General features: G+C 40.4%; 1 protein-coding gene across 4 annotated transcripts in view; it reads left to right on the top strand.

The window, feature by feature from the left end:
* The first annotated feature begins 622 nt into the window (after nt 1–622).
* Nucleotides 623–22,240, top strand: part of anks1ab (ankyrin repeat and sterile alpha motif domain containing 1Ab) — a 47,769-nt gene continuing 26,151 nt past the window's right edge. For all 4 annotated transcript variants that reach the window (XM_059329939.1, XM_059329938.1, XM_059329937.1 and 1 more), the window contains exons 1-3: nt 623–1,121; nt 14,246–14,318; nt 21,647–21,762. In XM_059329939.1, the coding sequence (XP_059185922.1) occupies nt 828–1,121; nt 14,246–14,318; nt 21,647–21,762 (483 nt within the window). In that variant the 5' untranslated portion in view covers nt 623–827. The remainder of the gene's footprint in view (nt 1,122–14,245; nt 14,319–21,646; nt 21,763–22,240) is intronic.

Raw genomic sequence — 22,240 nt, 5'->3', positions numbered from 1 at the left:
ACACACACACACACACACACACACACACACACACACACACAGAAAAAAGGAGGAATCCCGACTCTCCCTGCTTTAAAATGGAGCAGCCACCCAGTGCGTCAGTAACCTGATTACCCCAGCTGTCAGTCTGAATAAGGCCAGGCTTTGGGATCCTCCCGTCTTCTGATCCTCAGTACGGGACAGAGCTGGTCCTCCTGGAGAGTCTTGAAACAACCTCAGAACAGGACAGACACAGAAAAACGGAGCAGGGAAACCACAAGGGCTACAAAAGTCAGCAGGTAAGAGGATGCAGAAATTAGGACTTTAAAAAATAAAAAAATCCAGCTGATAGTGTTTAGTTTAAATCAGGCTTTATAATGCTGGTTTCCTGTTTCAGATTCTTCCAGGAATATTCTCTTTAAAGAAGCCCCATTACTGTTGTGGCCTGATAAGAGAAAACAGGCTATGTGGAAAAGGGAAAGTGCATTAAAAAAAAGTCACAGTTGAGAGGATAAAGGAGGGGGACTTTTTGAGGCAGCCGGTCAGTAAGGGGAGGGCAACAGGATACAACTAGTGGGTGGACCTTTTATCATTGTTTCTGTGCACAACAAGTCTCTCACTGACATGCTTCCTTTTCCTCAAAACAGGAGCACTTTGCATGAGTTGGAAGCAAATTCCTCAAGTTTACAATACTTCTATTTTTATTATTCATCTGTGTCTTTCAGTGCTACTTTTGACTGGCTTTCAAGAAGTTTTAAAGATCCTGGATCACTCTTTGGACTGATTAAAGAAGTCAGAATACTGCAGGAAGCTGAGGACCCTCAGCTGCACTTGGCAGCTCTGAAACAATGGCAGAGTGTACGCAGGATGCCAACCCCGCCAAGGTGATCCAGAATCCAAAAACTGACATTAAGGACTCGAGAGAAGTTTCAGCTGAGTCTGCATCGGTGGCTGCCGTCAAAGTCAGACCCACAGACCTGGGACTGATTCGAAGCTTGTCCAAGTCGGACTCTGACTTGTTGGCGTCACCACTCGGGGAGGAGGACGGAGGTCTGGCTGGCCGCAGTGGGTCCGTGTCTAACTGCAGCTCTGGGCAGCCGTCCATGAAGCGCATGCCTTCCTTTGCCTCCGAGTGGGATGAGGTAATACTCAAGCTCTGGGGATGGGAAACAAGTGGGAGGGTGCAGCTGACAGAGGGAGTGGCACTGTCAGCGTTAAAGGCATGGACAGGCTTTCAAGTAGAGTGTCCTTATGACAGAGGCTGATAAGAGATGCAACTGAGAATTAGTGAGAAAAAAAGAAAGAAATGGGAACATGTTTCAGGAGAGGAAAAGGAAGGAAGGAAGGAAGGAAGGAAGGCAAGCAGAGACAGCAGTATGAGCGCGATCAGGAGTCCAGCAGCAGCAGCAGCAGCAGTGATAGACTGTAGTAACTTTACCCAGGCTGTTGGCATAGAGTGCCTGTGGGTGAGTGCTTGAATGCATGAATGGCTTGATCACTTGCACCGACCTCCCTGTAGCAGCCCTGGCATCCAAGACTAATTGGGCTTGTGCTGTCATTCCACATCCACTCAGTACATGTCTCAGGGGCCGACCCACGCTTCCACTGTCTCCTCCTGCACTCCTCTGGCTCCTTTGCTCCGTCTTACGCCATCTACTTTCAGCCCACTGTGAGCAGCAAACCCCCTCCCCCCTCCTCTCCCCTCCTCTCATCCCCAAAAGCTTTAACTTGTGATTTCTGAGCACTTTGGAGCGTCAATGCAGCACACCCTAAAGCACTGCAAAGACCCTGATATTAATAATAATTTCTTACCAAAACCTCCAAATGCACTGAAATAGTCGAAACCTGTGGGGACAATAGCTGATGACTGATAATATATTATTATAGCGTGCAGCTTAGAGGCAAAATTATGCAGTTTTTAAAAAATGTCCCAGCCTGGTCTCACTTTGCTTTGTCACGACTCTCAGCTTGTGATACACACACACAAGGCACCCTTTAGCATCTATCTGAGACACTTTCTATTAACTAATATTAGACACTGAGAGTGGCAGACTTCATTTAAATAGAACAAAGGTCAGTGTAGGCAGTGGTGAAATGTCACTAAGTACATTTAGTCAAGTACTGTACTTAAGTACGATTTTAAGGTACTTGTTCTTTATGTGAGTATTTCCATTTTATGAAACTTTATACTTCTACTATATACATTGTGAGGCAAATCGTTCTTTGTACTTTGTACTCCACTACATTCATACAGCTTTAGTTACCATTCAGGTCGAGATTTAAAAACATGATTTTTATTTCATTAATAAACCTAATGGCAGTATATTAAGTAATTAAAATGAACCCTACCTTGACAAAGAAAAACACTTCTTATATAAATGCATCAAATATAATAATCCAACTATATATTTGGAATGTATATAACAATCTGGATGGGGCCATTGTGCATAACAGGTACTTTTACTTTTAGTACATTTTGATGCGGACACTTTCTACTTTTACTTAAGTTTTGAACGCAGGACTTAGTTTTAGTGGAGTCATTTCACAGCGTGGATTTATACTTTTACATAAGTAAGAGAACTGATTACTTTTTCCACCACTGAGTGTAGGAGGGTGGACGGGTCAAACAAGCCATGGTTTATGACCCCAGAGGGTCATTAGTCGTGTCTTGTCCATCTATTTTCAATAAAGACAAAAACCACCTGAAGTGAGCATAGAAACTTTTATGCACATTTTCATAAGTTTCATCAAATTTTGTTTTTTTCCATCAAGCTTTTCTCATGCAAATCTTCAAAATGTAAAATTTCTACCTTTTTTTGCATAGTGTGTTAGCAATGTAACAACCTAATTTTAGATGTGTAGTTTTATGCACAAATATGTGGAAAGATAATTAGTTCTCAAATTGTTTTTACTTCTGCATACCTAAGTAATATTTTAGTATATTCACATTACTTTTCGACTGTAATTATTTTAGCAAATATTGCAGCTTTTAGGAAAATGTATGTTGTTTCCTGCATTAGAAAAACAGGTGAGTAAACAATGTAACACAAGGCAGGCGCTGCTGATGCATGCATAGATGCATAATCAATCAACCTTTCTGCAACATAGTAAAAGTAAAGTTTACTAAACTAGGACCGAATGATTGACAGCACCACAAGAATATTGAATTTAATTGTTGTGATGGTCACAGTACTGACTCCATTCAGACTTGAATCAACCTTAAAACTGCGCAGACTTTGACCTGGACTAGCACTCTTGTGTTCACCTCTTGTGGCCAGAACCTGTCACATAAACTGGGTCTATTTTTTACAGTTTGTCGTGAGCTATGGACCTTCTTCATCATTACAAGGGTAATTGGGTGTCACCTCAGAGTGCTTAAACATCTTGAACTTTGTGTTAGCTTTGAGTACCCCTCTCTTTGTCATCCCTCCCCGTCCTGTGCCTGCTCTCTGCTCCACCCCTCTGCTCTCTGACAAAATTGTTTATTCAGGCCATGTTGGGTGGGGTGTCCTGTTCTCAAGGGCATCCTGTTTTGCAGCTGCTCCTGAGTGTCTGTTTCTCTTACAGATTTCAAGGGATTTGTTTGGGTTGGGGATATGTGAGTGTGTGTGTGGCGGGGGCAAAAATTGACTGTGCCTCGTGAGTATATCTCATGAACAGTCAACCGCCATCAAACATTGAAGCGACACACGAGCCTCAGAGGGAGGCTGGGCTTTACATCAGATATATAAACACACACATATGTCAGTACATGCGCACACAGAAAGTAAAAATAGAGAATACAATTCTCGGCATTTGAATTATGGTATTATAAAAAGGAAGTTATGAGATAAAGTATAACCTTTAAACCCCATTGACATTTTCAGTGGTATATATGCATTTAGAATTTTATTGTGTCTGACAGCTTGTGTAACTGCTGACCATTTTTATTTTTTATTTTGGCTCTGATGTGAAGAAAGCCCTTGGTATTTTATTTAAACTTTTATCCATACAAAGAACAGTATTTGTCGATTTTATTCTGACACAGCTTACTTTATGAACTTAATACAGAGTAAAAATGCTCAGGTGTCCTATTAGTACGGACCGGATATTTCAGGGACACTTAAATTCATGTTAGGCCTTCTGGAGGTCTCTTTAATTACATTAAACTTTAATAAAGGAAATTACTCAATGGAAAGCCTCAAAGACATACATCACAGTCTCAGGCCTGAAATAGGTGAGTGGCTCTACATGGTGAGTGGCAGTGCTTGTGTAATGGATCAGATTTATGTTGCCGTTTTACGATGTCCTCTACCTGTCCTGTCAGCTTTTGTTGGATTAGTAAATCATTCTTTAGACATCTGGCCGGGGGCGTCTGTACGAAAGCTCACTTTTTATCCCTGATGATCACATTGCAAATAACGATTGGTAAAATTTCTTAAGAAAAACTGAAAATAAGTGCTATTCAAGTGAGATATTTATAAGGACAAAATAGTAATACAAATGTACGAGTAGGTAAGCAAGTTAAAAAATAGATAGATACATTAAATAAATAAAATTGCCTAAAATACGATTCAAATTTAAAAGGGAGGGGGGTATTTCCGTTGGCCATGTTTGTCAGTTGGAGTTGGACAGTTCCAAATATGGGCAGCAAGGCGGAGGCGGTGAGAGCTGTGAAACAAACAAACATCTCAAGCTGAATAAATCCGCTAAAAATGTGCTTTAAACTGGGAGAACAGTGCTATTACTTTAAATGAATTTAAGAAAAATATCCTTGATTAGGCCAGTTTAATTTTGTCGTTAAGATTGACAGGCCAAACCCCTTTGAATGTCAGTGATGGAAACGATCTGTTGCTCATGAAAAATTTGATAACGATGTGACGTCCTCAACTCCCGACACAAGGTTGACCGTTAGGTTCGGCTTCTTTCATTTGTAAGTTTAAAGTTTTCACTTTTAATCTTTAATGTCTTGTGTTTAGTTAAAGTTTTGGCTCATATAGCCATGGTTCAGTGAGTCAACTTCATGTAAATTGTTGTAATTTTAGCGAGCCAAACGTTCCGTAGAACCTGCATAACGTTAAAGCTAACGCTAACGTTACTATTGAATAACAAATGATCCTATCAAATACGTGCCTGGTAACGTGATATAGTAGCTAGGGTTTTGGGGTTTATAATATAAGTGACATTGTGTTGCAAGGTCTTGCTCGTTAGAACTTAGATAAAAAAATGTATTTTATGTCATTAACTATAGCTAGTTATGTGCAATTTATGTTAGTGTTGTAGTTTGGACTGCAGGGCATTACCAGATGTACCGCAGATGTTCCCCCTAAATATTCTAAAAAACCAAAAACGGATTTAATGTTATAGTTTCAAACAAAAAGAAAAATGGAATTTAATGCAAAAATATGTGGAAAGATTATTCGTTTTTTATATTGTTTAAACTACTGTATACCTATGTCATATAACGTATATTCATATTTCTTTTTGGTTTTAATTGTTTTAGCAAATATTGCAACCATATGGAAAATGTATGTTGTTTCCTGCAATAGAAAAACAGGTGAGGAAGCAATATAACATAAGGCAGTTGCTGCTGATACACGCACAGATGCATAATCACATAATCCATTAACATTTTTTAACCATATATTGTTACCTGTTTCTATCACAGAAAGGATTCAGTAATGTTTACTTAACTAGGAGTGTATGATTGGATTGGAGTTTTTAAAAAGACAACAAAAAACAAAATGGATTGATAGTATAAGAAAAAACTATATAAATAGCAATAATGCAGGACCAGGCTCATTAGTAATAATTATAGGCTCATTAATACTCATAATGAGCCCTGCCATTAGTGCCATATGTATCAAACTAAACAACAGCTGTAGTGAATGAACTAACACCTGTAGGAAAATTTGATATCTTACTCTTGTACAACACCACTGCCACAATAACTGTATGATATGCTTTATTTTTTTTTTACTAGTTTTTTAGCACAGCTGTGCAACATAGTCTGTCCAAAAAAAGACACACCACACATCTCTCTCAAATTGTATGTCAAAGAGTAAATACTTTGCCAATCTTATAGAGTGAAGCTTTAAAAATGCACAATACTATTTCGGTACATCGTGTGGACATCAATAATGTACTGTTTCATGTTACCGTCAGCACGTATCTTGTGAATTGCCATCCTCAATTTTGTCTGCAATTTAAAAAAAGGCTGTTTTCAATACCGGTTAGCAAATATAACTGTTTGTCCTTTTAAAACTTCACTGTAGCTGCTATGGAACAATCCTCTTAACATCCTCTTGTTGACGTTTGGGGAGTTACACCATACACCCCTGTTCAACAAAATTGATCCATGACAGTAAGGTACAGCCACACCACTTTCACTACTTTTTAAGGTGGATTCCTCCTTTTCCACCAAGATTTATACAACAAATTCCATAAATACACCTGATTATGTAATAATCTTGCATTTCAATGACCATTACACTCTTTACTACTAATAATAGAAATAGCATTTATAATTAAAGTGATTGACGTCTTCACCACATCTCTTCAATGCTCAAAAGGCAAAGGTTAACACGACCACATGTTACAGATGCTTGAGTGGCTTCATTCGTGTGCGTACTCTAAATTTCCCAGCGGTATTCCTCAGGTCATTACACATTCAAGCTCTTAAAGTGCATACAGTGTGTGTGTTGATCTGCTGCTACACCTACTAATGGCTGGGGTCTTACATAACCCAAGTAGTTTTGTACCCCTAATGAAAATACCCATGTTTTATTATATTTTGGTTTATCATAATGTTTTTAGATTTATATGATTCATACTTCTTTTTAGTATAATATTGTTGAAACTGATAGTGTGAATACAAATATATATTTGCTCTTATGAAACAAAATTTGATTTCAGTATTTATGAACTGGAATCGGCCACAGTGAAAATGAAATAAAATTAGCTTGCAAAAACCATCTTCACGTTGGTAAATCCAGTAGATTTTGAGGTGAAGTTTCCAAAGTACATGTAAACTGGTTTATAATTCATATAGAGAGCCACGGCAGAGTGAACACATCCCAAGATCTGGTTAGACAGATGTGGTACATGAATATGAGAGTAGCGATGATGGTGTTGGTGGGGGCTGGGTAGTGTGGAGGGGGGCACAGTCCCGTTTCACCTGCCACATTGCCCGTAAAATTTCTCACCAGGTGTCACACATGAGACATCACGTGTCATCCGACCTGCTGTTAAATGTAGTTGTTACAGACATGCAAGGGCCTGGACCTGTGCTGAAGCTATTGTGGGCTTTTAAAGGGGCTCTACACGACATTCCTAACATTAAAATAGCTCTTAACAACTATGTGAAGATATCGTGCAGTAATGGTGTCTTGACCAGAGAATGAAGTCACGCTCCTCCCGTGTGTGTTTTAATCCAAACTTCTCTATCCTTTGTTGACAGCAAACAACAATGAATTGTTGTGGTAACTGGTCCATGCACTGAGTCTGTGTGTGTGTCCTACTCGCCTCCACTCTGCACTGATGTCATATGGCAGCTTTCGCTGATAACGCCTTCCTGACCCACTGCGTTGTCTCAGAAGTATAAAGGCCACCTGCCGTTTCCCACTCAGGTTAGACTGTCAACTCTGTCCCCACCCAGCTCTTTTTGCTGAAACAAGTAGTCAATAAATCAGTTAACAGATTGACAAATAAATATCTTTAGCTACTTTGATAATCAGTGAGTCATTTCAATCATTAGTCATTAGTGTGGATTTGCTGCTCTATTTTCTTGTGGTAATGGATCAAATATCAATCAAAAAATCTAAATTACTTTATTTATCCCCGAGGGGAAATTCAGTTAGTCTGGTAGAATCTCTGGTAGAATGAGACAGCCTGATGGCTGTAGGAGCGACAGATCTATTGTATCTCTCCGTCCTGAAACGGAGAGAGAGGAGCCGTCCACTGCTGTTTTTTTGGTCCATAAAGGTTTTGTGTAATGGATGATCCGGGCATTTCAAGATGGCCTTGAACATCTTGACAGGTCATCTCTCCACCACCTCCTCCAGTGTGTCCAACCTGGCTCCAACCACAGAACCAGCTCTTTAGACCAGTCTGTCCAACCGCCTTGCATCTTGATGCTGCCTCCCCTGCAGACTGCAGCATAAAACAACACACCACCACAGACTGATAAAACATCTGCAGCATTTTACTACAGATGTCAAGAGATCTGAGCTTCCTTAAGAAAAAAAGGTTCTTGAATGTTGCTCAGACATTTAAAGATGTCACCTCCTAAAATTATGATGGCACTTTATAGACCAAACAATTAATTGAGAAAAAAAAAATAGCCAAAATAATTGCTAATGAAATAATTGTTAGTTGCAGCCTTAGCTCTCATCCATCAGTCAAATATAGAGCTGATAAGTCTTATTTTGTACATATGGGGAAAAACACACTAAGAAAATAATTTATGATAATCTGACATTACCTGACATTAAGTCCCAATTGCAGAACAACCTGACGAGCTGAATGCAAGAAAAATACATTTTAAAATCTACAATAAGATAGTAACCGTATACTCTATCATACAGCAGAGGTGGCACTGCCAGGATCAGACATTTAGTTTTTACTTAGTGGTTAATAAATCAGTGTGTAATGGAAACAGACCCAAGCTGTTAATCACCAGGAGTTACTGACAACATTTTTTTTAAAAGCATTAAAAAAAACGCTGCATTCCTTAAAGATCTAAAATCTGTTTGACACTTATTTTGTAATTTGTAACTATAAAGCTGTATCATAATTATATTCTTTACCTACAAACAGATGAACACATCTATAAGACAAAATCCTGCACTCATGTCACAATGCCTCGCCACATTTACAGCAAACCATGAAGGCCATTGAGACTTTACTATGATCATTCTTAGTAGCTTTATTTATTGTGTGTGGTTTCAAAGCTGTCAAACAAATAAAAATCAATCCAAATCATGAGGACTGCTGGATAGAATTATGTGATCTGGGTCTTGTATAGTGTGGAGCTACTGGCCCATCTGTCTTTATTGACAATGATACTGAGGCGGTAATCCTGTTTCCAGGCCAGCGCCAGTGAAGCAGGCAGCCTTTTTGGTTAGTTTATTATATCCAGCCATCATTTCCATTATCTGCTCTGCTTTGGGCTCGCTGCCATCATTTATGTGCGGGAGACATTGGCTCAGTGGACAATATTGTACTCCCTATCGCTAAAGCACATTGTTCAAGATTATTTCACATCTTATTAGCTAGCTTGTAGTTGACAAGACAAGAGAGATGGGATGAAGACAGGCAATTGAATGCAAAAAAAGGTCACAAGCTGAATTAAAACACAATGATATGAATTTTGAGTGTATCACATAGCCTCTTTGTTACTGCTGTACTCAAATATATCAGATTTTGTGCATAATTTGTGTTATTATTTATTTGGTCTGTTCAAACACTATTGCCCCACAATGCAATGCACAAATTAAATCAAGAAGCAGCTCGCAGCTTGACAAATTGTGGATGGTGAGGCAAGGAACATCTTGTTAAACAAAAAAGCAAGTAAACAGTCTGCTTTCTCCTTTTGAAGTTTAATTGGCAGCAGTGTTCACAGTCGTCCCAGTGTGATTGACGGCTCATGTCTCATACAGTTGGTACAGTTGGTAGTATATAGTTATTTCTTGTATTCTGCCTGTGTGAAGGTGTAATATAAAGATTAGTTTAGCATACTCTATAGAATAGTGTTTATTGTAGGGACGCCGCTCTGATTTCTAAATTGGCTTCTATTGCTGATTTATGTATCTGTTTTATGTGTTCTTCAAAGCCCATAGCTGACAGTAATTAATCATGATACAGTTGGCATTTAGGTTAATGTACTGTAATTCACTTTAGTTGCCAGTGGGTGCTTGAATTAATTGCCTTAATAACTTCTGGTGCAATTATTGTAAGGTTTGGTGTTGTTTTCATAATTTTTTTTTCAATTTTGTTCTGTTCTTTGTGCCCTTTGGTGACACAGTGCCATTTCAAAAATGAAAACAGTGCATCGCAACCCTTGGCCCATAATGACTAGTGCAAACAATCGGGAACATGTTGCAGCTGATTAGTGGGCGGCTGTGGCTCAGGAGGTAAAGTGGGTACTCTGCTGATCACAGGGTCAGTGGTTCAATTCTGTCCACGTGCTGGCAAGACACTGGACCCCAAATTGCTCCAGATGGTAAGGTGCAGATTGTTGCAATCAGTGTGTGAGTGTTTGAATGAGAGGCAAAACAATTGTGAAGCACTTTGGATAAAAGCGCTATTAAAAAAAGCTAAATGCTGATAATTGGGATTATTTCCAATTCTTTCGAGTTATGTTCTGGTATACTATAGTATTTAAAAACTCTGCCTTTTGTCTCATCGAGCATATGTGCTGTATGGTTTTAAGGGTCAGTGAAGCGCATCATTATGTAGGTATAATGAGGCCTGGGGAGGAACTCATGTAGGCTGACTGGCTCTGGATAAAACTGGCTGACCCGTGGCCAATATAGAGCTCTTTTGAAGCCTGATCTCTAAAATGTTTTAGCCTCGTCGATTCAAGTCAGCAATCTGTTTTACTTTGATTGCCTGGAAAAAAATGCAGTCCATCCAAAATCAGTAGCAATTTAAGTTGGGCGATAAAGTAGTAATGGGAGGAACCCAAGATCCATTTTGGGTCAGGTCTGTTTTTGGCTTTTAAGACTTATCTTAAATCTACCTGAAGACCTTTAGTAAATTATTTTCGACTATGTGACTCCAGTTCTTTATCAGTTCTTATAGTCTTGCTAAGGGTTTATTCACCCTAGAGTCAAATTATCTGACCACCGAGGAGCTTGTGCTCTGATCTTAATCTCTTAAATTAAATCAAGACCAGTCTTCAGAGGAGCTGGTCTGGACATGTTTCCAATGCATTTTATCCTGTTTTGATTTTAGGAGGAAAAAAGTCATAAAATCCAGGGGTAATGCAGTACAAGGATACAAATTGATCACAAAAATTCTGTCAACCTCTTCTATTAGGGAAAACCCTTTCTGTCAGATCTCTTTTACTTGTAAACTTGAGCAATTTTTGCTGTGTGTGCAGAAATGGAAGAGCAGATCAACCTATATTAACATTTAAATCACTTAAGGATGTAAGACTTGAATGTAAGAGTTGAGCACCAGTGATTTGATGACAGTCCACTGAAAGCTCCACGTGCTTCATGATTGCACCAGCAATTACATTTCCGTGAGAATAGATCTTCTAAGTTGATTATTTCTATCCGGCTCCCAGATATTCACTGGAAAATTAATTTCCATTGAGAGATGGCTTGCTGGTTAGAGTAACTGCACATTTCCCATCCAAGAATTCAAAAAAGCATACTTCCAAAAATGTCAAATCATTCCAGATATTTCTCATAATTATAAAACATCCTTTACAACCCGATTCTCACCTAATTGCCATCTGTATTCACTGTTAAAGATTTTGTGGGGTTCGACCTTTCTAACTGGTTGGTTCATGTGAATTCATATGCATTTTGAACGTGAGCATTAATGGTTTTCTGTCCCTATGATTGACTGCTGACTCTATCCAGTGTGTGTGCCTCACCTCTTGCCTAATGACAGCAGGAATTGGCTCCATTCCCCCCATGACCCTCAGGGATAAGAGAGTAAAAGTAATGGATGGGTGGTAATACTATTAGACCAATTGACCTGAGTTCACAAGGCAACTCTTTGTCATGAAAAAAATGTAAAAACAACAAATTTTTCTTTTGAATGACAAAAAAACATTCAAAATAATTCTGCCCTGTCCCAGCGCCAAACACTCAGCTATTTATACAGCGGATGAAGCTGCATGTGCATGATGTTATGAAATATTACAGCACTTCAACTATGATGACGCTGGTTTCCCTAGAGGCAGCATTTTGAGGACGGGTTTTAATAAAGGTGCACTTAAACCCAGATGTAATGCAGATGTGTGTGTGTGTATGATATAGAATGTATCTGGGTTAATTCAAAGAGTAATGTGAGGTCTGTATTGCTTGAGGCATATGCCATGCGTCCCACGTGCCTGACTTCCAAATGAATCAAGGCTTTTCCACAGTGTTGATGCCACTAGCGAAGTGCATAGGGCTTTTTCAAACACTAAATATTACATCAAATAAGCCTGGCTAGTGTCACTAGTGAAAGCAGAATCAGCTTTTCAGGCTTGGAAAAATCTTCATTGCTGATTGTGAATAGACGACTCCAGTGATTCTAAATTTAGTTCCCAGCCTGATCTGCAATAGTTTGCACAGAGAATTTTAGGTGACCCCTGCCTGCTAATTGCCTTTTGTTAAATCATCACAACATGTACTTGCAGAGATATTTTCTACAACAGTCAAAGAATATTGAATGCCTTTCTATGTATTGTTTGTTCTCTTCATAATGGGCTGAATGGTACATCTGTTCTATGCAGGTCCTGTTGACCTTGAAATATGAAGTGTCAGCAAGTCCTCTCTGTAGACAAACTGCTTACACTTAACCAGTGTTGAGTGCTTATTATTCAAATATGCAGTACATATGATGGATACCAGACCGTTGGTTGTAGTTGGAGTATCAAGACCCATGAATATACTACTGTGTATATTTATATGGAAAGAATATGACATTGGGAACTTCAGAATGTCTGTTCCAATCGAGCTTAATGAAGTCAGTGAAATAAAATCCTTGTATTTGAATGTTTAATAAGATGGAACAGAGACGGGACATTAGGATAACAACTTGTCTCACACCTGCTGTAAGTGGTCCCACTTAGTTTTCACGCTGTTGTATTTCAAGGAATAGTTTGAGATACTTGGAACGATGCTTATTCATATTGTTGTTTTGAGTCGGATGAGAAAATGTTTCCACTTGCATATCTGTTCTTTCAATATGAGGCAGCTGGCAAGCTGAGCATAGCAAGCCTGTCTCTATCTGATGGTAATTAAATCTGCTGACAAGAAATGACAAAAAGTAAAAAATGGCAATTTTTGTTTTTTTTTACATAAGGGCTGTGTGTAGGGGTGTAAATCACAAGGCCTTGGACAACGGTCCAAACAAAGTCTGCCAAGATACGATTTAGTTCCAGTTAAGAGGCATATAACACAATCAGTTACAGTTATATCAACTCATAAAAAATTATTTGAAACTAGTGATTGAAAGGTCATCAGGAAAATGTTTACTAAGGTTATAAATCAAGAAAGAAATAGGTCTGTTTTCTCTTAAACTTCTATATAATTTGACTTCTTTTTGCAACCAGTGGAGTCAATCCATTAGAAAGAATGTAAATTTAAAGCAGTTTTGCATTGACGTCACTTTTCAGACCTGAAGGCATATATGTTTGCTTCTTTTATACAGCCTATGGGCTGAATTAAACAAATGAGAGGTGTGTGAAAAATCATGTTATTTCGAGAGCTGTAGAGGTGCGGGGCAGGTCGTTAGATTGGCTCTAAATAGGAAAGTAACAAAGTTCATTACTCGTCCTTATTATATTTATACCAGCAATTGATAACATACTGCATCTATCAAAGAAAAAAAACTCACTTTGTTGGAACTTGAGTTACTGTTTTGTTATCCAACAAATAAACAAAAGCAAACAACCTGGAAATGTATTTTGGCTCTCCTGGAAAGCCAGAGACTACTTTAATAAACATTTTTGGCTCTAAGCCCCTAAACAACTCTTCTCTGAGTTGCTCTGTAATCTCCTGCATGCAGCATTGTGCTCACTTAACCCTGCAGTAAGCTGTTGCCTTCTTCTGTGAAGCTTAAATAATACAGGTCTGAGAGGGCAATCAAATACTCACTAAGAAATAGTGAGCAACAGATCTGAATCTCTGGAGGGTTAGTTTGTGCAGTATGGACTTGACTACAGGACTGCCTATAGGCCTCAATAATTTGGAGTTTCAAAGCCTTCTAGATTGTAATTCACCTTATCACCCTGCTGTGTTTTTGCTGAGTTGTGGGTTAGTCATTGAATTGCTTTCCACGTTGGACTGTTGCTTGTAATCCATCATTGGAAAGCAGCCCGCCTCCTCCCCGATACTCCCAGCAGCAGCAGCTCTCTGTCCTAACTCCTCTCCCAGCGCCACTCCTTTAGTGCTCCTGTTTTGTAATTGTTTTGGCTGTGGAGGGATGGAGGAGGGTTAGAAAGGAGTTAAGTGCATGTTTTTAACATCATCAACACACGATCTCTACTGTTCCGCATTGATTTGTTATTCATTAGCAGTTGTTGATATTTCAAGTGTTTTGTGCTTGTTCTGTTTAACAGATTGAGAAGATCATGAACTTGATTGGAGCAGGCATTGAAACATCACAAAAGAAACAGCCCACAACAAGCTCAGGTAATGCCTCAATACCTACTTATAATGTTTCCTTAATGATACAGAATTGAGGGATTTTTTTTCGAATAGTGTGACGATACACAAAAATCACGGTTCGATATATACCTCTGTTTTGAGATCACGGTTCGGTTCATTTTCAGTACAGTATGGATTTTATTTGCATGCTTTAAAATAATAAACAACAAATATATTTTGCTTGCAAACCAACAATTTATTGTGACATAACACAAATATGAAAATAAATAAAAAATAGAATACAATTGCAAAGTTCTGCCTGGTAATAATTTAAATCTAATTTTCAAGTAAACAAAATATATATGAAATAAGCTTTCCAATAAAGAAAATATTCTCAAATATACAAAGAATATATGAAGTATTATAAAATATAAATTCCTCATAGCTGAAAAGCTTTCAACAAAACAATAGATTTAGCTTGCTCATACAGGTCTGGAATTATTTTTTGGCTAAAGTGCGGACGTGAGGGTACTTCATAGCGGGGCTCAATTACCTTTAGCATGTGTTTAAAGCCCGCGTTTTCAACCACTGAATATGGTCTGAGATCAGCTGCAATCAAAACGCCGATGGCAGTTATAATTGCTTTGGCCCGATCTGAATGGCCAGGGAGAGGCTGCCTGAATGCCGAAGTCAAGAGACATATTTTCCGACGTGCATGCCCCCAGGAAAAAAAAAGTACATTTTAACTTAAATGCATTAATCTTGTGCACTTTAAGGGTTAAACACAAACAGCAAACACCTCACACAACATTTTTCACAGTCGGGAGATACCGTGACATAGAATCTTTATGCCCTCTGGAGAATTAGTTTTTTCAATAAAATGCCCAAATTTGGTGCCTCTCACACATTCTAATGCCACTATTCATCATGTACACTGATCTTAATCATTGCAGATTTTAATGAAATATTGTAAAGGAGAATATGGGTTCTTGTATATTTTATTTAAGGAATCTTATTTTGACAGTCTTCTTGTACATTATGTGGTTGATTCTGTTAACACACTGTGCTCTTATTCTGAAAGCTGCATGTGTTTAGCGACAGGAAGTAATTCAGATGGTTATTCACAGTTAAGCTTTTTGTGATTAAAACAACCTTAATTGTAAGCTAATGTTGGCTGTTTAGTTTGTTTTATAAAGGGACAAGATAAAGACCTGTTCTATGGGAAAGGTAACCTTAAATGACTTCTGTTTTGATTGCCTCAATTGCATTCATGATGGCCCTGTAGAGTTAATTGGACACAAAGAATTAGATGTAATATCAGCAGAAACCATAAACTGTATAAAAGAAGTGGACATACTCCTGTTGACGTCACTAATTGGTTGTGGTTTTGAAGATGGAAGATGCTAAGTTATCACCTAATGCAAACTAGCTAGTTTGGTAAGCAAAAGGCATCCAATTCAAAATTAGACTAACAATTAAGACCTTAAACTCATTAGAATAATGTTTACTGAGGTATTGAATCAAGTGATAAATTGGACTTCTTTTTGCAACCGATGGAGTCACCCCCTGCTGGCAATCACAGAGAAAGCACTTTTGCATTGGCTTCACTTTTCAGACCCGGAGGTTGCCACTTGGCAGAAACCAAACTTTATGCTGTGTAACGGATTACATTTATGAGCAGCTTTTCTAGTAGCTGCTGTTCAGTATTCAAACACACCTTCAGAAAGGGTGGGGGCGGGGGGGGGGGTGCTGTCCTTATAAGTCACAGAGATTCAAGCTGACATTTGTTTGGCACTTCGCTGTTATTTGTTAAACACAGGTACCACTTTGTGGGAAATCTAATTCTAGATTCTCCTCACCATCATATTTTTTTTTTTGGAGTTACTATATATCTCAATAGAGCTTGTACTGATAGTGCTCTTCATCAAGTGTCCTTCAGGCAGTGCAGAGGAAGAAGCCAGCTGGCATCAGCTCAGTTTGTTTAGATCACACTCCTGAGTTGATACAGTGTAAACTTACCTCTGTTAGAGACTCTGCCATAAGGTGGTTTCGTCATACAGTATTGTGTAACAGCTCCTCCAGCTATGCCCAGGACTACCTTCATAAAGGCTCATCAGATTTATTAAGATAACATTTTCATTAGTTATGCGCAGCTTGTTTCATGCATTAACAATCTGCTGACCACGGCAAGGTGGAACACCACCGAAGCTGAATGATAGAAACAGTAAAGTATGTGGTTGTGATGAATGGTTATAAAGTAAGGATGCAGAAATGTGGAAAAGAAATTCAGTCTTTTACTGCTGCATCTTACATCAATCCAATTCAATTATATAATTAAAAGATAAGTAATAGTTTTATCTATTCAGCCAATTAAACTACATGCTGAGTGAACAGTTAGTATACTGTTAATGACATTTAATTTAATGAAATGTCTTGATTTCATGCTTAATTGTGTTATCAGTTTGCTAATTGCTATGATAAGAACAGGATAAAAGTAAACTCTAATTATATAGCTCAGAATGCCAAACATGATAAAAAAAAAGAAAAGCGCAGACAATTTCATCAACAATATTGAAATATGTTTAAAAAAAAGAAGCAAAGCAAATAAATATAAAACATGAAATAATTATAACTCTAAAAGAACAGTTGCAATAAAATATATGTAACTGTAACAACACCTATTATCATTATCATAACCACTTTGTATTTCAGTTCCTTCAAGGCTGCTTTTAACCATCACACAATTTTAATATTCGTTAATATGATTTTAAGCCAAAAGGAAATCCATATTAGCAAAGTAATCCTAAAGCAAAGCTGGTTTCCACTGCAGTGTTAATTTATGGTTTCAATTGTAAGTTGACTTCCAGCACAACCAAGCATTCCTAGATTAATTGCTATCCTTACAATTAAGACCTGAGGTTATTCTCCATTACATAAGAGAAAATATGTTGTTTGCTTTTTTTTCTCTTCTTCTACACATATAGGTGTGTGCTATTTATAGGCCTTGTTTGAAGAAAAGCATGCAGAAAGTGTCCCAGATTCAGCTGAGTCATGCAGTTGCTGCTCCGATTCTAATCGGAGATTGTGCACAAGTAGTTCTGGAGGTTGCGAAGATGCTTTTGTTGCTGTTTTTGTACGTGTCGCTTAGTAAAGAGGTCATATCTCTTTTTCCACAATGTAATGAAAGGGAACAAACAGGTACCCTTCAGAGTCATCACCAGGAAAGGGAGGGAGACAGAGGAAAAGAGGGAAAGGGGAAAAAGAGGGAGATAAGGGAGATTACACAAACATGGAAACCTAAATTGTCACTCTTTATTCCACCTTTATCTTTTTATTGTAACAGAACTGGAAAAACCTTATCCTCCATCTAATTTTTTGTGTATTTTTAATCCATCCACCTTTTCCTTGTACGCTGTCCCTCTCATATCAGGAGCCAAGGACATCATTCATCCGTCAGAAGCAGGTTTCTGAACATCATGTTTTTGTGGCTACAAAAAAAAAACAGTCGTACAATTTTGCGCCATTCTGCACGCCCAAGGATGAGGTTGTTTGTGTTGTGTGTGCCCATCACGAGTGCCTCAATTGTGTGCTAAGAGAGCACTGAGTAAATGAGCTTAAAAAGAGAGAGGGAGTGGAGAGAGAGCTCAGCTAACAGCACACAGGAGGCATCGGCTCGATTTGTGTACAGGCACACTCTGACGTTCAAAGGAAAAGAGTCCGCCTTCAGTTTCCCTGAATTAATTCAGCTTTGCGGCTCATTTTCTCCAGTGCTTGGGTGTGTTGACAAGGAGCTAGTGCTTTTCTCCTGCTCTGATAAAGAGGCATGGCTTTATCTAGGCACAACCTCTACCTCTTCCTCTGTAAATAGGTCTTTCTGGGTGCTCCATGGAGCCAAGTCTAGACCTTGCAGTGCTCAAACAGTACCAAAACCCACTTGGATAGATTTGACAACTTGGCCTGTTTAACAGGGGATAAGACAGTGACCCAGTTCCCCCCCACGGAGGAGCATTGGATACTCTGTCAGTCAATAATTAGGTCCTACTACCGTGGGAGGTGTTGCTGTCCCAAATGAATGGAAGTAATTGGATGGGGTGGCGGGTATTTTTAACAGTCTTTGTCTGGATATTGTGGTGTAAGAGCTGACTTTGGTGTGAGGCTCAGGAGGAAAGAGTAAAGAAGGAGGAGGAGTTGTGGGATCTCGTAGTGAATCATAATTAGTCCACTTCAATCCTTCTTACGTCCTATTACCATCTTATCTCGCCCATATGTTTCATCGCCTCCTCCTTTATTAGTCTTTCTCTGTTTCTTATCTGTCTCCTGCTCATTTTCTCTCTCTCCCATTCTCTCTCACTCCCTCCTTCCATCATCTTTCTCCTCAGTCAGGGCAAATCTGACAGCAGCTTCTTTGCCTGATAACGAATGATGAGCACTGGTCCTCGTGGATGACTGACGGGTCACAGAGACCCGACTTGGCCTTTTACCTGATCGTTAACGCCAGAGCAACAAGGGGTACAGGCGGCCAATTACGGAGGACGTTCAATCAATAGCCCTTCACTTTGCTTCCCTCTGTTGGCATCGCTTCCCTTTGCCCTGACTGCCTTACTGAATGGCTGACTACCCATCTGGGAATGTGTGAGGTGATTGCAGGCAGCTTGAAAGCCTGCTTAATTACGCTCTGCCTGCAGCTGTACCCAGATACCACCAGTGATGGACGCAGTGAGCAGCCCTGCATAGGTGGGTGCTACACTGTACCATTCCCCATTTAGACAGGCAAAGTCAAATGGCACTGTGTGTGAGTCTTTCTCCCCAAAATCTATCTTAATTATATATTATGTCACTAGTTCATCCGGGCTTTTTCCTGTAAGTAGCCTCTTTTGTGCACTAAAAACGCTTGATATGACATGAGCATCTGGAAGTACATAATGGAATTTGCCTCTTTTCTGTCATCCTGCATGACTGGGTGAGACTTGAAGTGTGTCTCTTCTCTTCTCTTCTCTTCTCTTCTCTTCTCTTCTCTTCTCTTCTCTTCTCTTCTCCTGTACAAGTGCATTAAAGACTTCTGCTGACTTGAATCAATGCTGCCCCCCCTTGTCCTATCATCAAAGTAAGATGTAAATGAATTAAAGCTGTCTGCTAATAAGCAGGGTCTTGATGAGGCTCTTTGTTTCAATATCCCATGTTAGCCTTAAGAAATTTGCCGTTGCTGCTGCAGAAGAGGATCGGGTCTTCGTCATCCCTTTACATTCTAGTCATTCCTGGCTGAGAAGGGCTGTGATTTTTGGGCTCTCAGTTCTTGTTCCTTGCTTCTGCTAGTGGTGTCCTTTCTGCACTGGCAAGATCAGAGTGCCTCTGCAATTCTAATCAGTGCAGTGGGGGGGGGGAGGTGGGGTAAGGTTAGAGAGAGACAGACAGGGAAGAAGAGTGTGTGCGTTTGTATGAGAAAAAAGAGGAGCACTATAGAAGGGGAAAAGGGTAGAGAGACAGACGATGAAGAGAGAGAAAGAGTGTGTGTGTGTTTGCATCTGTCTGTGTGTTTGAGGACGAGAGGCAGGGAGCGAGACAGAGTGAGGGAGAGAGAGAGAGAGGCAAGAGGGAGGGGAATTGATATAGTGGGAGAGTGAGGGAGAGAGGTGGTTACGTGGAGCAGCACCCCACTTCATCAGGCAGCATACGGCAGCCCTGCAGTGCGATCACACAGTATGGGAATGGGGCTATGAGATCGAGAGCAAGAGAAAGAAAGCAGAGAGAGACGAGAGCGAGGAGGGGGGGAGTTAAAAAGAAGAGCTTGAGGGATTTGCTCGGATGAGAAGGGGGGATGATCTGAGTCTCTTGCCTGTCGTGGATGTGGGAAGGACGTGGCGGCAGTGGCTGAGGTTGAGGCAGATCTGTGGTCTCCTGTGTAGAAGTAGCCGGCGTCAGGACGTTATGCCCTGTGAGCAGTGAGGGTAGCGTGTGTGAGCCAGGAGCAGCTGCTGTGACTGCATCTGCGCTGCCTGCATGTCTCAGACAGGCAGGGGATGCAGCAAACCTCTGCCCTGAGCACAGAGGCTGCTAGCTGTACCCAGCGAGGAGAAGAACCAGGTGGGCTGGGGCGTGAGTGGGGGGCGCCTGCCTCAGGAAGGAGCTAGCTTAACCTACACTGTGGTCCTGCAGTGATCCTTGCTTCAGAGTCAAGAGGCTCACCTGCCGTCTATTGGATCTGAACCTGGATTTACTGCTTTGAGAGATGAGAAGCACGTTCTGTGGCGGAGACGCACAGCCAGCAGCCTGCTGAAGAGTGTGAATGCTGGGCAGCACTGGCACCACCAAGGACACCAAGCCTTTTTCCACTGGCAGACAGCTTACCAGGAGCTTTATCAAGGAATCTATATTTGGATTTGATTATGAATTGAGGAGTTTGGAATCAGCACACTGTGGAAATCCTAAGCCAACGTTTCTTTTTTTGATGTAGGATTTACAATATGTCTACCTGACCGTACTCCTTGTGGCTCTGGAGTGAAATCGAAAAATGGTTTAAGCAAATGTGTTTTTCCTTGATCAAAAATAACATGAGTACCTCAACAGTACTTTAGAATGCTGCTACCTTCATTGTATGAGCCGTGTCCTAGCTCTCAAAGAGATTGACCAATGAAGCCATGGGACTCAGCCAGAGCTTTACAAGTATGTGGTGAAAACCGTGACAAATTTATTTTGGGGGAACTGAATATTTCTGTGTTATACCCTGATGGAGTAATTTGTGATTTTAGAAAAAAAAATGACGGGGATAGTTTTAGCAGAGAGTAAATTATGTGTGATGTATGAAAATGTTTAATTTAGTGATAGATATTTCAATTTTCCCTCAACCTGAAAATAATTTAGTCTCTTGACTTGTAGTGTTCAGAATTGTTATGTTTTTCGGACTAGCTAGGCACTTGTTCTTACACTCGCTCATCTGCTCACTAAAGGAATGTTTAGTGAACCCTGTTTGTTGGAAGATGCCATAGTGGCTCACTCCAACATAACTAACGAAACCAAGCTTCAGATGGGCTTCCTTCCCTGCACTACCTCCACCCTCGCCTGACATTTTCAGTCAGTCACACTAACACCAGTGGGTGTATATTAGCCTAGTCAGTCCCCCGCAGGGCTTGAGCTGGGCCTGCAGCACTTCCTACCCTCCTCCTGTGTTTAAGTTAGCTGGGCCCCCAACCCGTACCTTGGGAGCCCCTCACCCCCGGCCTGGACCCTGTCTCCCCCCCACCCTGCCTGGTGCTGCTGCACTCGGCTCTGCTTCTGCTGGCCGAGGATGATGTGGCAATGCCATGTGTCGTCCTCTGAGTGCCGCTGCTACCGGCTGAACGGCTTCTCCCTGCTGAAGCGCTTCCCTCTCTCGGCAGATGGGGCCTGTGGTAAAGCCCTGGACCAGCCGGTCGGAGAGTGGCTGGAGCACGTGGGGCTGCCGCAGTACGAGAGCAAGTTCCTGCTCAATGGCTTCGACGACCTACGATTCATGGTGAGTCACCTGAAGCACGTCATCTTAGGGGTCGGTTCCACTTTACATCACCCTGTCTCTCCCCTTGTCAACCTAGCTGCATTTGTCTTTTTATGTCACCACTCTGCTCTCTCACCCTCTGCCTGTCTGTCAGTGGCTCCACTCACCCCCTCCCCCCCTCTACTTTTCTCTTTCCCACTCACCCCTGCATCGTTTCTCCTCCTTCCCCCTTTCTGCTCTCCCCTTCATAACTCCTCTTCACCTCCTGTGCAATGCATGACCCTGCTAAGATTTATGGCCCCACGCTGAAACCCTTTAAAGAATATGGGCTGTCACCAATGGAAAGACAAATGACAACCAAAACCCATTAACTTTTTCCCAGCATTTCCAATCATGCTATCTCATTTACTGTACAATTCTAAAGCCACCACCTCCCCCCCTGTATCGACTCTTATGATGTACAGTCACTGGACTTGACCTCTGTGTAGATACAGTTAAA

Source organism: Centropristis striata, chromosome 3, assembly GCF_030273125.1.
Source record: "Centropristis striata isolate RG_2023a ecotype Rhode Island chromosome 3, C.striata_1.0, whole genome shotgun sequence".
Taxonomy (NCBI): domain Eukaryota; kingdom Metazoa; phylum Chordata; class Actinopteri; order Perciformes; family Serranidae; genus Centropristis; species Centropristis striata.
This window is presented reverse-complemented; position numbering and strand designations above follow the sequence as displayed.